Source organism: Balaenoptera physalus, assembly GCF_965194825.1.
Source record: "Balaenoptera physalus genome assembly, chromosome: 3".
NCBI lineage: Eukaryota > Metazoa > Chordata > Mammalia > Artiodactyla > Balaenopteridae > Balaenoptera > Balaenoptera physalus.
The window spans coordinates 138,935,765-138,950,645 of NC_138890.1; the positions used below are offsets into that span (position 1 = coordinate 138,935,765).

Consider the following 14,881-nt stretch of genomic DNA (forward strand, 5'->3'; position numbering starts at 1 on the left):
TTTCCTTTAAACTATCCAAGTTACAAAGCATATTGGATCAAGAAGTTTACAGAAACAGAACAAGACACCTTATATAGCCATATCCTACAATCAAATGCTCAGTTTAAAATTTTAACATTATTCTGGAAAAATATAATGAATTCTTTCATATATTTGCATATGTGGCTATGCCATTTTCATATATATAAATTACGGTGTTTCTTCATAACAATTTTTCAACAAACACTTTAGTATAGAAGGAAAAGGAAGACAATGGATACAAATAACGAGGATGCTCGATAATTAGGGCCCATCAGTTTTTATAAAGGTTAATCACCTTCTATGTAAAACTAACAATTCAGGCTTCCCTGGTGGCGCAGTGGTTGAGAGTCTGCCTGCTAATGCAGGGGACAGGGGTTCGAGGCCTGGTCTGGGAAGATCCCACATGCCGCGGAGCAACTAGGCCCGTGAGCCACAACTACTGAGCCTGCGCGTCTGGAGCCTGTGCTCCGCAACAAGAGAGGCTGCGACAGTGAGAGGCCCGCGCACTGCGATGAAGAATGGCCCCCGCGGGCTTCCCTGGTGGCGCAGTGGTTGAGAGTCTGCCTGCCAATGCAGGGAACACGGGTTCGAGCCCTGGTCTGGGAAGATCCCACATGCTGCAGAGCAACTGGCCCCACAATTACTGAGCCTGCGCGTCTGGAGCCTGTGCTCCGCAACAAGAGAGGCCGCGACAGTGAGAGGCCCGCGCACCGCGATGAAGAGTGGCCTCCGCTTGCCACAACTAGAGAAAGCCCTCACACGGAAACGAAGACCCAACACAGCCATAAATAAATGAGTAAATAAATAAATAAACCCAAAGTTTAAAAAAAAAAAAAAAAGAATGGCCCCCGCTCGCCACAACTAGAGAAAGCCCTCGCGCAGAAACGGAGACCCAACACAGCCAAAAATAAATAAATAAATAAGTTAAAAAAAAATAAAATAAAACTAACAATTCATGCTTTTATTAGTGTCACCGTTTCAAAATATTGACTGAGCACAATATGTTTAATAAATGTAAAAGTTAAAAGCATAATAAGATGCTGTCTGAAAAACATCTGTAATGAAGTTAAGACAACTTCAATGTAAATAAATGATTACAGTCAAATAATTGCAAAAGTAACCTTAATTTCTGAAAATATATAGAAAATGAGCGACAGACAAATTATAGGAATTTCCTTGTTAGTTACAGAACCCTGAACAACACACAGGTCTTTTAGATGACAAGCACAGATTTCCACTAGAACACGTACGGTTATTGCTACCTTTGAGAGTGGCTGTTTGGAGGAGCTGGTGTGCTTACCTGTCCTCCATAATAAAATTCTTCAGAATCATTATCTCCTTCAGAATCTTCTTCCACCGTACTATTTTGTCTTGACTCCTTAAAATAATAGTAAGAAGACAATTTTAATGGTCAAACTAGTTTTCCTCCTTCTGAAACAAAAGTACCAAATGGCCATAATAGGTAGGTCTTATGCGTATCACATGGATTTTAAATAAAAGAATTCTTGGTGCAGTACAAACCAAAAACAAAAAGGTGGTAAGAGACAATTTTGTGGGTGCATTAAGCTCTATGTACATTTCACTGGTCTTGAGTTGTACAATTTAATATTTGATGTATATAAAAAGCTATGTTCATCAATTACAATTTTGGGTTTGTTCTGATAAAACATCTGAGCAGCTCACACTGGTTCAATTTTTTATTAAAAAATTCCTCAGCGTTATTTATCCCAGACTGTTCTCACTTCCACTGCCAACTCCACATAATGGTATGAAAGAAAAGGCACTTTGAATCTAATAATATAAAACTCAAATTATTAAAATAAATACAAATCACATAATGAAGAGAACTTTGGAGAAATTATTTTAGATTTCAGATTTCAAAAGAATATTTAATTAAATATGCTTGAACTTGAAGTTTGAGCTTCTAATTAACTGAACCATATCTGTTATATGTCTAAAGTACAAACAACAAAAATTCATCTAAAGTAACTATTCCTATCCCCGACCTTGTTAAAATAATTAAGAGAAAGGTAGCTGCTTTTAGATACAGGAATCTATTAGTTCAATGTTTTGTAATTGTCCCTAAATTTCTAGATCAAATTTCAAATTACTAAGGCAAACAAAAAACCGAGAAAAGGGAATTTGGGTTTTATAAAATACAAACAGTTTTTGGTTTTAGCAGCAATAATGCTAAATCAGTGATTCTCAGTTTGGCTAAGAAGAGCAGGATGAATGGTACAACACTGAGAGGAAGGCAGGGTTGCATTCAGTGCATAGTTTTAAAACCAAAGAATTGTCGGGTCCCACCACATTCATTTTGTTTGTTTAATGTCCCAGTATTTACTTAGAGATTGAAGTAAATTTCTTGAAGGTGAGGAAAGGGGAAAAGTTTGTTGTTGTTGTTTTAACACTGGCCAAAAATAATAAGACTATACCCAAGCTCTGTGTTCCTTTAGCTAGAAAGATCATCTTTTACAGATGAAATTTTAAGGGTCTGATCAAAACTATGTATACCACATACAGTTATTCTAAACATACAGTTTAGAATAACATACGGTTATTCTAAATATGTTACGTAAGTGTTCTTCAATCAACTACATTATTTGATGAAAACACAGAGAACAAGTTAGGTTTTGTATGCACTTTATTTAGATTTAAACCAGATGTTCTTTCTATTACTTTAAAGGTAGCTAATTTTAGGCCACCATCTTTCCCATACGTAAGTCCCTAAGCCAGGAGCGTGTACTTCATTCACTATATGCAATTTTAACCTAAATAATGATGATATTAACTACAGATACACAGTAAATTTCAAATATATCTATACTGTTTGAAGAAATATAATAAAACATAAAATGTAATTTACATACCTCCCCATTTTCCTTCTGTAATTTGGATTTTATGGATAAGCAACAGTTAATGTCATTTGTCTTTCTTAATTCTGAAAGTTACAATTAAAGAATCATTTTAGTTTTCAGTATACTATTTACCAAATATTCATAAGTTTCAGTATAAAAACACCCCATAGATGATTCTTTCCTTTGCAAGAGAAATTAAGGGATAATTTGAAATTATATTATGTTGCAGAATTATATTACACACAAACTATTCTGATTTTTAATTGCCTATAAAAATGTGCTCAAACTGAAGTGGCCACAGTACAAATTCCTTCAGCTCTCACTATATATTTCATGGGATCTACATTGCCTTCAGTATGTTTTTTAAATATTCAGTTTGTCTGGCAGTATCATTATGAGTGAAAATATTTTCACAAAAGCAAATATCTGCATAAGGCATTTAAATGGGACTTCTTAAATGTACTAATTTATGCATTTAAAAAACTGTTGAAAAACAAATTAATGACTTTAAATAGAAAATCTGTATGGAAAACCAGATTTATAGATGCCAAGGATAAATATTATATGAGTTAAAAGAAACCAAAAAACAAAGCTACCTACAATCAAGAAAATATTAACCTGGAATTTAAGAAAATAGTGTATTCCTATTACCTGTTGCTATTCGATGAAAAATTACTGGAATTGGCTCTGTAGTAACTAATACATCTTCATCATTTTCTGAACTTGACACATACGTATTATCTGCAAAAGAAATACAGACAACTAAAGGCATAGTAACTTGAAAAAGTACAACCTTTATTAAAAAAAATTAAGGTATAGCCACATCACTTCCAACACTCATAAGGCACACACTACTGTTCTGATTAATCTCAGAAAAAAAAATGAAGTAAATTGCAGGTTTATGTGCGAATTAACTGTAAATGGCTTCTTTAAAGATGTTTGCATCTCCTAGAGAAATATGGACTTTGGATAGAGACTATCCAAACACATCTCTAACATCCCATGCAGTGATGGATCATTTGGACGCAACTGGTTGCCGCAACTCAGTGAAGAGCATCCTTCCCAATATTGGTACCAAGTATATGGTAATATGACACACGACTGTTATTTTTTTTGCTCATTGATGATTACAGGGCATCTGCGACACAGCTATTCAACAAATATTTAACCAATTTTTAAATAATGGTCCTATAATACACTCATCAATGATGTATAAAAAATGTAAAGATATATATAAAAAATAAAAGTATAAAATATACCTAACCCACAATAGAAGCCTGTATCAATTTCTGCTAGGAGAAATGAGTGTTCAGATGACTTACTGAACACATGATAAAAGATCTTGAGCCCAGTTTTCATAATATTGTGTCAGTACAGTGAGAACATGATTTTTAACTGATAGACAGCTAAGTCATTACTTTATTTCCAAAGAAACATCTGTACTGTTTTTAGACCTTGAGTAGTGAGTAAATGACAGTGATATGTATTCACAACGTAGCCACAAAACACTCTCAAAGTCACAAGGCTTTAAGTTATTCAGGAATCTGAGAGGAGATGGGGGTGGATTAGACTTGAAACAAAACAGGTTTGCCCCATTACTTTGATTTGTTCTAATTACAAATTTTGCCTTATTTCCTTTTCAAGTAGCATCTAGGAGGGTGTGAGGATTTTTGTGTTTATCAAGTGAGAACCCGGATTAAGAAACAGACTTAATATAACTTTTTAATTACTGTCTCATCATATTAGGTGAGCCTTTGACTGCTTATCTGGGATCTCTTCTGTCAGTAAACTCATACCTTAAGGTGAGGGTCAACAGCTGCTCTGTTAAAACAGAGTTTTTAAATTTCTTAACCCTCATTCAGAGCCTTACTGATTCACTGTTCATAGTTAGGTTTTCCCTATGGACAATGGATTCCTTGACGCAAACTTGAGAAGAAAAAGAGCAATGGAAGCAATAGCTGACCACCAACTAGAAGGGAAGATCCAGAAAAATCTGTACAGTGGACTCCTTATCATGGAATATCTCAGCGTCATGGAATGAGGAGGATTCTACTAAAGCATCAAGAGGCAAATAAATTAGAACTTTCTGTTTAAGAAAACAGGGAAATGAATAACTCAATTTAAAGGATCAAATGCGGGGCTTCCCTAGTGGCGCAGTGGTTGAGAATCTGCCTGCCAATGCAGGGGACACGGGTTCGAGCCCTGGTCTGGGAAGATCCCACATGCCGCGGAGCAACTGGGCCCGTGAGCCACAACTACTGAGCCTGCGCGTCTGGAGCCTGTGCTCCGCAACAAGAGAGGCCGCGACAGTGAGAGGCCCGCGCACCGCGATGAAGAGTGGCCCCCGCTCGCCGCAACTAGAGAAAGGCCTCACACAGAAACGAAGACCCAACACAGCCAAAAATAAATAAATAAATAAATAAATTTATATTTTAAAAAAAAGATTAAAGGATCAAATGGCTTACACAAAGTGTTGACACTGGAAGGCAGTGAGGTGTGATTCAAGACAATATAATTTAGTAAATAAATGTTGCATAATACCGAAAGACAGGATTAGGCATTCGACATATCATTTTCTAAGAGATTTTCTACCAGTCTCTATTTTGATTAGTATTTAAGCATTAGAACACTTTTAATTTCTGCTTTTGGCTTAATTTACCCAAACCAAAATGCTTTCAGTTTGCATGACAGTATCCATTAAATAACCATTACGATACAATAGGCCAGATCACAGAGGTGTATTCAAGTCGAGAACAGAAATGTAAGAGTAGACAAAGCACTTCAAATCTAGACTCTGCTACCAATTAGCTGTTGATCCCTTCAAATCTAAGCCACCGTCTGCTTAGTTATAAAATGAAGAGGTTTGCTGATGATCTTTGAGGAGCGTCCCAGCTGTCTGAATTGATTCTATGTTTTCTTTTGTTGTTGTTTAACTAATTATTTCTAAATCTTCCTCAACCTATTTTGACATCTGTAATAATACATTGTCTTTGTTTAGACATAGGAAAGTAGGACACAAAAAGGATAAAGAATGCATTTAAGGTAACAGAATGAGTCAGTGACAGAACAGAATGCTTTCAAACTCAAATTCCTTCATGGAAAGTCTCCCACTTGAGTCTAAGGCTGACAATTTTTTTTCTGAAAGCTTCCGGGGACTATTAGGTTCTTTAACGTGTATGTTTTGTAGACAACCTGTAGATTTTTGTTAAAGGCTGTTAACAGTATGAATATTTTCTCTTCCCTTCCCTACCAGACTATGCAAGCATTACTGGAACTTCTGTGGACAAGGGAGAGATGAGTAGTGAGCTATGGAAACGCATCTCTTAAACTACTGCTGTTATTCTATTTCTAATTTAAGCCATCATTCCATTATTCATTACTATGTAACTTAATAGAAATAATTATAAATAATAACTATACTGGTTTTATAATATAATCTGCATATTTCCCCTACATATGATATTCATGTCAACCACCAAGCCAATCAATTATTATCCCTATTTTAAAGATGAGGAAACCAAGGCTCAGAAAAATTAATTCACCCAAATTATTTAAGAAACTAAAGTAATTACACATAGCGTAGTAAGTGGTAAAACTGTCTGAATCCAAACATCAATGCTTTGCTATGTTTTTTTATATCAAAATATTGTCACTCAACAATTGCAGTATCTTGTAAAATATGTAAGAGAAATGAGAGAATTCATACCCTCCAGTAGGTAAGCCTCCTAATTAAAGGTGGTAACTGATGAGAAAGAATTCTGCTGGCCTGTCACAACAGAGTCAATTATCTGTGATTTGTAATATACTTACCTTTAAAAAACAGAAAACTGTCTACAGAATAAACTCCACAGGTAAACTAGAAGGCTGCTTTATTTCTTCATTTTATTTAAAGAGCCAATATATCTTTAGTATTTCATTTATATACATGTTATTACGTATACCTAAAACTTGAAGACCCTCTCAATTTTCATTTTCACAAAAACAAACTGAGTTCCAATAGATGGCACAGGTAACTTAATAGATTAAAATTATAAAATGGCAAATCTGCTAAGGAAATAAATAGGATGGCATAATCCTGAATTTGGAGGATTATGCTGATACATGTTCATAGGCCAAAAAAATTCCATACTGTATTTTCACACTTAGACGATGAGATAAGCACTGAACCGTATTATCCAGAAAAAGTAGGAAAAAAATCCTGAGCAACATTAGCAGAAGGAATTAATAAAAGTACTATCAAGATTACTGCATTTAGAAATTAAAAGCAACATAAAAGAGCTATTTGTTTGAAATAATTTTTAAAATAGGCAATCTTTTTGGAAGGAAAATCAAGGGGAGAAAAAGACAAGAATAAATATAAAATAACAGAAATGAGAAAGGAGAAATAACCACAGAGATGCAGAAGATTTTTAGACTTACAGACTGAATACTATTAAAAACACTTTCTGCTGAAAAATTTGGACATTCCTCCAACATAGTGGGCTTTCAAGAAGAACACATGTTAAACAATGACTAGAAATAGAAACAAAGAACAGGTTCACCAATCATGGCAGAAAAACATGACAACTGCTCTAGAACCATCCCTAAAAGGATACCGGGCTCAGATAGATTTGCTAGCAAGTTCTATCAAATGCCAAAGAACAGTTTAACTCTGTCATCAATTTGATGTATTTAATAACAGAGTACATGACAAAATACACGTGGTTCTTATAGAGCAGCCTTAAGATATCTGCTAATATAACTTGTCACCTTCTATTCAAAGGAGAAAACATATATGATACCTCATCAGATGCCAAACAAGAATTCGATAAAGACAATACTCATTCTTAAAAGAAAAAAAAAGCTTAGTAAATGAGAAAAGGAATGATACTTGCTTTTCTGAAAGCGACTAGAAGCAAGCTCACTAATTTTGAGAAAAGGAACAAAGCTGCCAATTTTCATATCTATTATTAAAAATCATTCTGGAAGTTCTAGCCAGTACAAGAGGAGAAAAAAATACAGGTATGAATACTGGAAAGGAAGAACAAACATAATTTTTATATAATATTATCTATATGAGAAATCAAGCATATTAACTGAACTCCTAGTACAAATAACTATGGATTAAAATTTAATAATGGGGAACATATTATCATAGTAATATTCACTTTGAAGAAAGTTCCATAAAAATACTACTACTACTTCTTCCTCAGAAGTGATAGGAATCAGAACTGAATTATAGACTTGGTTACCACCAAACTACACATCCTTGGGGGATATTTAACCTCTCTCAGCACATTTCTTCAAGTATAAAATGTCATGATAGCACTTGTTCTGTCTATACACAGACTGGTATTTAGAATCAATTCAATCATGTATAAGAAGATACTTGGCATCAACCAATTCAAAATTCTATCCCCAAATGCACTAATCTCTCTCTCCATCTTTGTTTTATTTACACTTCTTTTTTATAAATTAAATTATATTGGAAATTCACTATGAACTTGCTTCATGATGTAAACTCAATTTTAAAAAGCACTAATGATAACCAATACTTTATTTTTTAATTTCAATTTTTGTATACTGTAGTTCCAGTGGGGCTCCCGTATGGCGAGAAAAACCAGAGTAATACTTCTTGGCCACAAGAGGGAGCTAAACATTTGGTTCACTTGGTTTATTAAAGGCATCTACCATATTTCTTGCGCTACAGAATAATTCACTTACTGTCTTCAGGGGGCTTTCATTTGTGGCATTATTTCTATCACCCTGACTTAAATGTCCTGCATCTCTCTTGGCTGACATCTCTAGGAGCTGCCTCAGATGAGAAGCATAATAATCATAATATTTACAATAAATAGTGGGGCTTTTATTTTCCTAACATACTTAAGCAAACATTCAGCATCAAAAACATACTATATCATAATAAGGGAGAGGGCTGATTGCAAAACCAGCTAAGAAAATTTTTTTCTTTATACATTTCATGTCTTGGTTCTTCCAATAATATCTGCCTAGAATACTTTTTATACTACTATTAAAAATAGGCATATTTTTAATAACGAATAACTCTCCTTGTAAAATTGCACAATAGTTTTATAGAATGCTATGCTTAAAACATATGGAGATCATAGCAAAACAATTGTAAGGGAACTTACGATATGTGAAAATTATTTTAAAATGTAACATTTGATCTTACAAAAAGGTTAAATGCATAATGCAAATTGCCACTGGAAATACTTAGCTTAAAGGCTAAAAAAATATTTTACAATATCCTCATACCACATTATTAACTAATTATTAAAAAAAAATAGTCAAAGTATACACAATCAAAGTTACTTATAGCAATCTACTCATTTTAGATGCCACAGAAAACTATGATCCCAATCATGCATAGTAAGTGAATAAAATGGCTAGATTTGAATAGGAATTGGAATTATGATTTCAATTTATGACCCTGACAGATCAGAACAGTTAGTTTGGTAACCATCAGATTTTATTAAGTAAGAATGCTGGAGTAAAAAATATATATATGAAACATAGGCAGTTAAAATTTGCTAATCTTTACCACAGAATATGATAAAAAATAGATTCTTGCATTATACTTTTTTCTTTGGGGTAAACTAATCAAGTCATATTTGATCTACACTAAGTCTACAGTGCTCATGCTCTACTCAAGATAAAATTACAGACATCATTAGTGAGAAAAATACTAAAGATCAAGTCCAAATTATCATGACTTAAATGTTGGCATACACATCCTGGGCTCTGGTGAGATTACACAGTGAAGAAAGTAAGACTGAACATGGCCTAGAAGAAAGATACTGGTTTGATCTATAGAAAAATAGATCTGTAGTGACGTTACATTCAGTTTTCTATGGACAAGTGTGTGTGGATCTAGTAATCTATTTCAGGACACACAGTGAGGACAGCTGTGCATGTGCAAGAAGCCTAGTACAGTCTAGCGGTATGGTCCACGGGCTCTGGACTATTGGGTTCAAATTGCAGTTCTTCCTCGTACTAGTAGTGTCATCATTCATCTGTAAAATGAGGATATTATAGTAACAACCTCAGAGAGTTGTTGTGAGATGTGTCCAATTATATATAAATTTAGAGAAATTAAGAAAGGCCTATTGGGGCTTCCCCAGTGGCGCAGTGGTTGAGAATCCGCCTGCCAATGCAGGGGACACGGGTTCGATCCCTGGTCCAGGAAGATCCCACATGCCATGGAGCAACTAAGCTCGTGTGCCACAACTACTGAGCCTGTGCTCTAGAGCCCGTGAGCCACAACTACTGAGCCCGCGTGCCGCAACTACTGAAGCCCACGTGCCTAGAGCCCGTGCTCCACAATGAGAGAAGCCACTGCAATGAGAAGCCCGCGCACCGCAACGAAGAGTAGCCCCCCCTCGCTGCAACTAGAGAAAGCCCGCGTGCAGCAACGAAGACCCAACACAGCCAAAAATAAATAAATAAAATAAATCTAAAAAAAAAAAAGGCCTATTATTTTCAAATATTACTATTATGTTTAGCTATTATTTTAGCTGTTACTCCTACCCATTATTTTTAGAGTATGAAAAGCTAAATAATGTTCCAAAGCCAACAACTAAACCACTTTAGAGAATCTTTATTTTAATTGTAATGAGGTAAATATACAGGATGAAGCTATCATATGGACTCAAGGAAAGTAGTTTCATGGGAAAACTGTTTTGATTCTGTACTGTGTCTCAGGGTGAGACATGTAACTCACAGGCAATCAACAGAATTCTTTTATATCTTTAAGTCTTCCCCTGCCAACCCTTCACCCCTAGATATATTTATATACATTGTACATCTCCAGAAGAATAAAATATTCAAAGAATCATGGCATAAATATTTGTAATAAAAAGAAAAAGAAAAACATACCTGGGTAATCTTCAGATACATGTACTGAATAGGACACACTGTCAAAACAGGAAAAAAAAAAAAAGAGAGAGAGAAAAGAAAGGCTCAAGTTACTGCTAGGGCAAACATGCTTTTACACAATAAACACCAACCCCGTGTTACCCATTACTTTATATAGATATAGGTATAGATACCAAAATGGATTAGAAAACGTCTTTGATATTTGACACAGGAAACTTACAGATTTTTAAGATATATGACATAGTAAGATATATCTTTTGTGATACTTTTTTTAGTATAGCTAGGTCTTTTATCTCAGCAACGTCTAACATTCAGTTATTTATGATCATGTGCATTGTTTTGCTCAGGTTTTATCAAATCATCTTTTCTTACCAAAAATGAAGTATTTCTCCTGTTTAGTACGGCACTGAAGAATTTAAACATTTATAAATTTAAACATTTATTTTTAACATTGCTTCCTCACAATATGCTGTGCTTTTGAAACACTTCCTTTTCTTCAAAGAATTAACAAAAGTATGACAGTGTAACTAATAGCTATTCATCAGCCAATCTTTCATCATTACTATATATAATAAATAAAATACCTCCTGTTCTCAGAAGGATTGAGTGGTTTCAAAAATCATTTTTAACAACTCCTTTTTCAGTAACTCCACTGTCTCTATGTACCTATCTCATATGACATATGGGGATTTGTCATACTTTGCTTACTCTCCTCTCTGTGTCAAGTAGATTGCAAGGCTCTTGAGGTTAAGGTCCATGTCTATCCATATTTTCAGCACAGTTACCTATGGTAGACACATAAGCACGATGCACAGCACATATTCGATATTAGCTTTTTGGATGGATCAGTGGAGCTGCCACTTGTCACAGAAAAGTCAAAATTGAGCTCGAGTTCAGCCAAAATAACTGCCTGTTAAGACCGAAAAAATATCAATTCTCTTTGAAGAAACGTACAGAATACAGAGCCTATGTAACGTATCATTCACAAAGTGAAAACAGTCCAAATTACTTGACATATGAACAAATAGGAACCTTGAACCAACATTCGAGAGAAAATTTGACCCATGTGTTGGGATTAGCCCTCAATGATGTTAAAACAGTTAATAAGTATGGTTAAGGATGTAAAGGAAAATCCAATCTCAAGAAGAAACAAACAAACACAAAGACATCATCAGGGTCTTGTGGGACACTAGCAAAACAGCAAATAATTTATATAATTAGAGTTTTAGAAGGTGAAAAGAGAGAATAATGCAGGGGAAAAAAAGCTGAAAATCTCCTCATTTGGGTGAAAGACATAATGTATAGATTGAAGAAGCTCAGAAAATCCCAAACAGGATAAGTGCAAAGAAAATTAATTCTAGGTACACACAGTCAAACTGCTGAAAACCAAATATAAAGAAAAAAAATTTAGGGCTTCCCTGGTGGCGCAGAGGTTGAGATTCTGCCTGCCAATGCAGGGGACATGGGTTCAGGCCCTGGTCTGGGAGGATCCCACGTGCCACGGAGCAACTAAGCCCGTGAGCCACAACTGCTGAGCCTGCGCGTCTGGAGCCTGTGCTCCGCAACAAGAGAGGCCGCGATAGTGAGAGGCCCGCGCACCGCGATGAAGAGTGGCCCCCGCTTGCCACAACTGGAGAAAGCCCTCTCATAGAAACGAAGACCCAACACAGCCAAAAATAATAAATAAATAAATTAAAAAAAAAAAATGTTCAAGTACAATTGGTGTCTTTAAAAAAAAAAAAAGAAAAAAAATTTAAAGAAGAGAAAAAAATGGCACATTACATATAGGGAAACAAGAATCAGTGTTAAGTTTTCATAAGAAACTATGGAGGACACAGGACAGTTGAACAGTAAAGAGCTGGAGCGGGAGGGGAACAGGGGGGTAACAAACAACTATGAAACCAGAATTCTTTATCCAAACTATATATCTGTCAAGAATGAAGGCAAATAAAGAAGCTTTCAGATACGAGGAAATTGTAGAAACATGTCCCAGCAGACCTAAAGTACAAGAAATCCCACACGAAGTTCTTCAAGCTGAATGACATCAGAAATTCAAATACCCAGAAGGAATGAAGAGCACCAAAAATTGTAAACATAAAAGACTATTTTTCTCTTAATGTTTTTAAAATACACATAGCTGTTTAAAGTAAAAATTCTAACACTTCATTGTGTGATTTATAACATATGTAAATGTAGTACACATAACAGTTACAGCATAATGTCAGGGAGGGGTTAAATGGTCACATACAATTTCAAGGTCCTTAATCTTATGAGAAATGGTATAATATTAACCCTAAATAATAACTCTAAGAAAACTTAAGAATATATATTGTAATTCCTAGAGCAAGCACAAAATAAGATTAAAAACAATAATAAATTAAATGGAATTCTAAAAGCATTTTGGAACCTTTAATCCAAAAGAAAGCAGGAACAGAGGAACAAAAAACAAGGGACAAATAGAAAACAAAATAAGTGGTGCCTGAATCCTACCATAGCAAGAATTGCCTTAAATGCTAATGGACTAAACACATTGAATAAAAGGCAAAGGTGGACAGATGGATTTAAAAAAAAGCTAGATCCAATTCTATGCTGTCTTTTAAGAGATCCACATTAAGTAAAAAGACACAGGTAGTTTGAAAATTTTTAAATGGAAAAGATATACCATGCAAAGGTAAGCATAAGAAGACTGAAGTGTTTAACAAAGACCTCAAGACAAAGATACAAAGAGATCATTCATAATATAAAAGGGTCAATTCATCAGGATGAAGGCACAATAATCATGAATGTGCATGTACCTAGTAACAGAGCTTCAAAAACCATGAGACAAAACCTGACAGGATTAAAGGGAATAACAGAGAACTCCACAGTCATAGTATGAGAAATTGACAGATCCAACCCCCCCTCCCCCAAAAAAACTCATTAAAGACACAGATGATCTAAACTAGATTTTCACTGAAAACTAAAACCACAAAAGATATTCAAAAGAATATCTTTTTCTTTTCAGGTACATATGGATACAATATTCACCAAGATAAATCATATACTGGTCTGTAAAACTAGTCTTAATAAATGTGAATGGATGGATGATCAGGGTTCAGTAGTTTATATCCTGGGTTTCCTGGTTCATCTTGTCCTACGACACTAAGTCATTAAGTCCTCAAGAAGCCACTGCCTTTTAGAATTTGTGACTGGGCTTTGTGACCGTGGCCACAGGCGATGCAACCCTCCCACGCAAGCCCAAGTCTCCAGACTCCAACAGCCAAACCCCTGGCATGTTGCTTAGTCCTTGGAAAGAGATTAGGCAGAGACAAGAAAGACTAAATAAAGAAAAGAGTAGGAAAGAAAGATGGTTAGTAATGAGACCAAGTACTGATATACTGTTCTTTCATAAAGCATATTTAATTGTTCAATTAATTCAAGAAGCATTTCTTGGTAACCTGGTAGAAGCCAAACACTGTGTTAATGCCAAATAAGATTTAGGTAGAAAGAAAATCAGGAGATAACTGAATGATTAATTCAGAGGGAAACAAAGAATATGAAACATAATGAATATGCTAGACAAAGGAACTTGAATATTTTAAAGCACAACAGTCCTTTTTTTTTTTTTCACACACACACACTGTATTTTATTTTTACAAGAGATAGATAGACGACAGTCCTTTTTTTTTAATAATTATAGATTCACATGAAGTTACACGGTTAGTGCAGAGAGGTCGCATGGATGTTCACCAAGTTTCCCCCACTGATTTTATCTTTTGTTCCTACAGCACAACATCAAAAGCAGGAAATCAACATTAGTGTAAAATCTGGGTACAGTTCTATGTCATTTGTTCACATTTGCTTCGTGTGCCCACTATCACAAATCCAGATACAGAACTATCTGATCACTCAGAGAGTTCCCTCATGCTGCCCTCTTCAGGGTCAAGGCTGTCTCCCTTCACTCCAGCATTCCTAAACCCAGGCAGCCACTAATCAACTGTCCACCTCTGTAATTCTGTCATTTCAAGAGTATTATATAAGTGAATCAGACTGTGAAGCATAATAGAATTTTAAGACAAAATAAGTATCTTGAAAAAATTACTGTGATTGGAAACATCTAGGATAGACTCAAGAGGAGAGAGATTGAA

The 14,881-nt window shown here is 35.0% G+C and overlaps 1 protein-coding gene and 1 long non-coding RNA gene across 5 annotated transcripts in view; one reads left to right on the forward strand and one right to left on the reverse strand.

Annotated features, from left to right (window-relative positions):
• The window catches only part of LOC309657937, a 1,158,638-nt gene that overhangs the window by 659,805 nt on the left and 483,952 nt on the right, over positions 1–14,881 (forward strand). The window lies entirely within an intron of this gene.
• Positions 1–14,881, reverse strand: part of PARP8 (poly(ADP-ribose) polymerase family member 8) — a 188,920-nt gene that overhangs the window by 74,406 nt on the left and 99,633 nt on the right. For all 4 annotated transcript variants that reach the window (XR_014261954.1, XM_082455877.1, XM_082455875.1 and 1 more), the window contains 4 exons: positions 10,755–10,792; positions 3,531–3,620; positions 2,892–2,962; positions 1,322–1,399 (listed from right to left, as the gene is read on the reverse strand). Coding sequence is in view for 3 of the 4 variants with exons in the window: in XM_082455877.1 (XP_082312003.1) it covers positions 1,322–1,399; positions 2,892–2,962; positions 3,531–3,620; positions 10,755–10,792 (277 nt within the window). In the remaining variant the exon portion in view is untranslated. The remainder of the gene's footprint in view (positions 1–1,321; positions 1,400–2,891; positions 2,963–3,530; positions 3,621–10,754; positions 10,793–14,881) is intronic.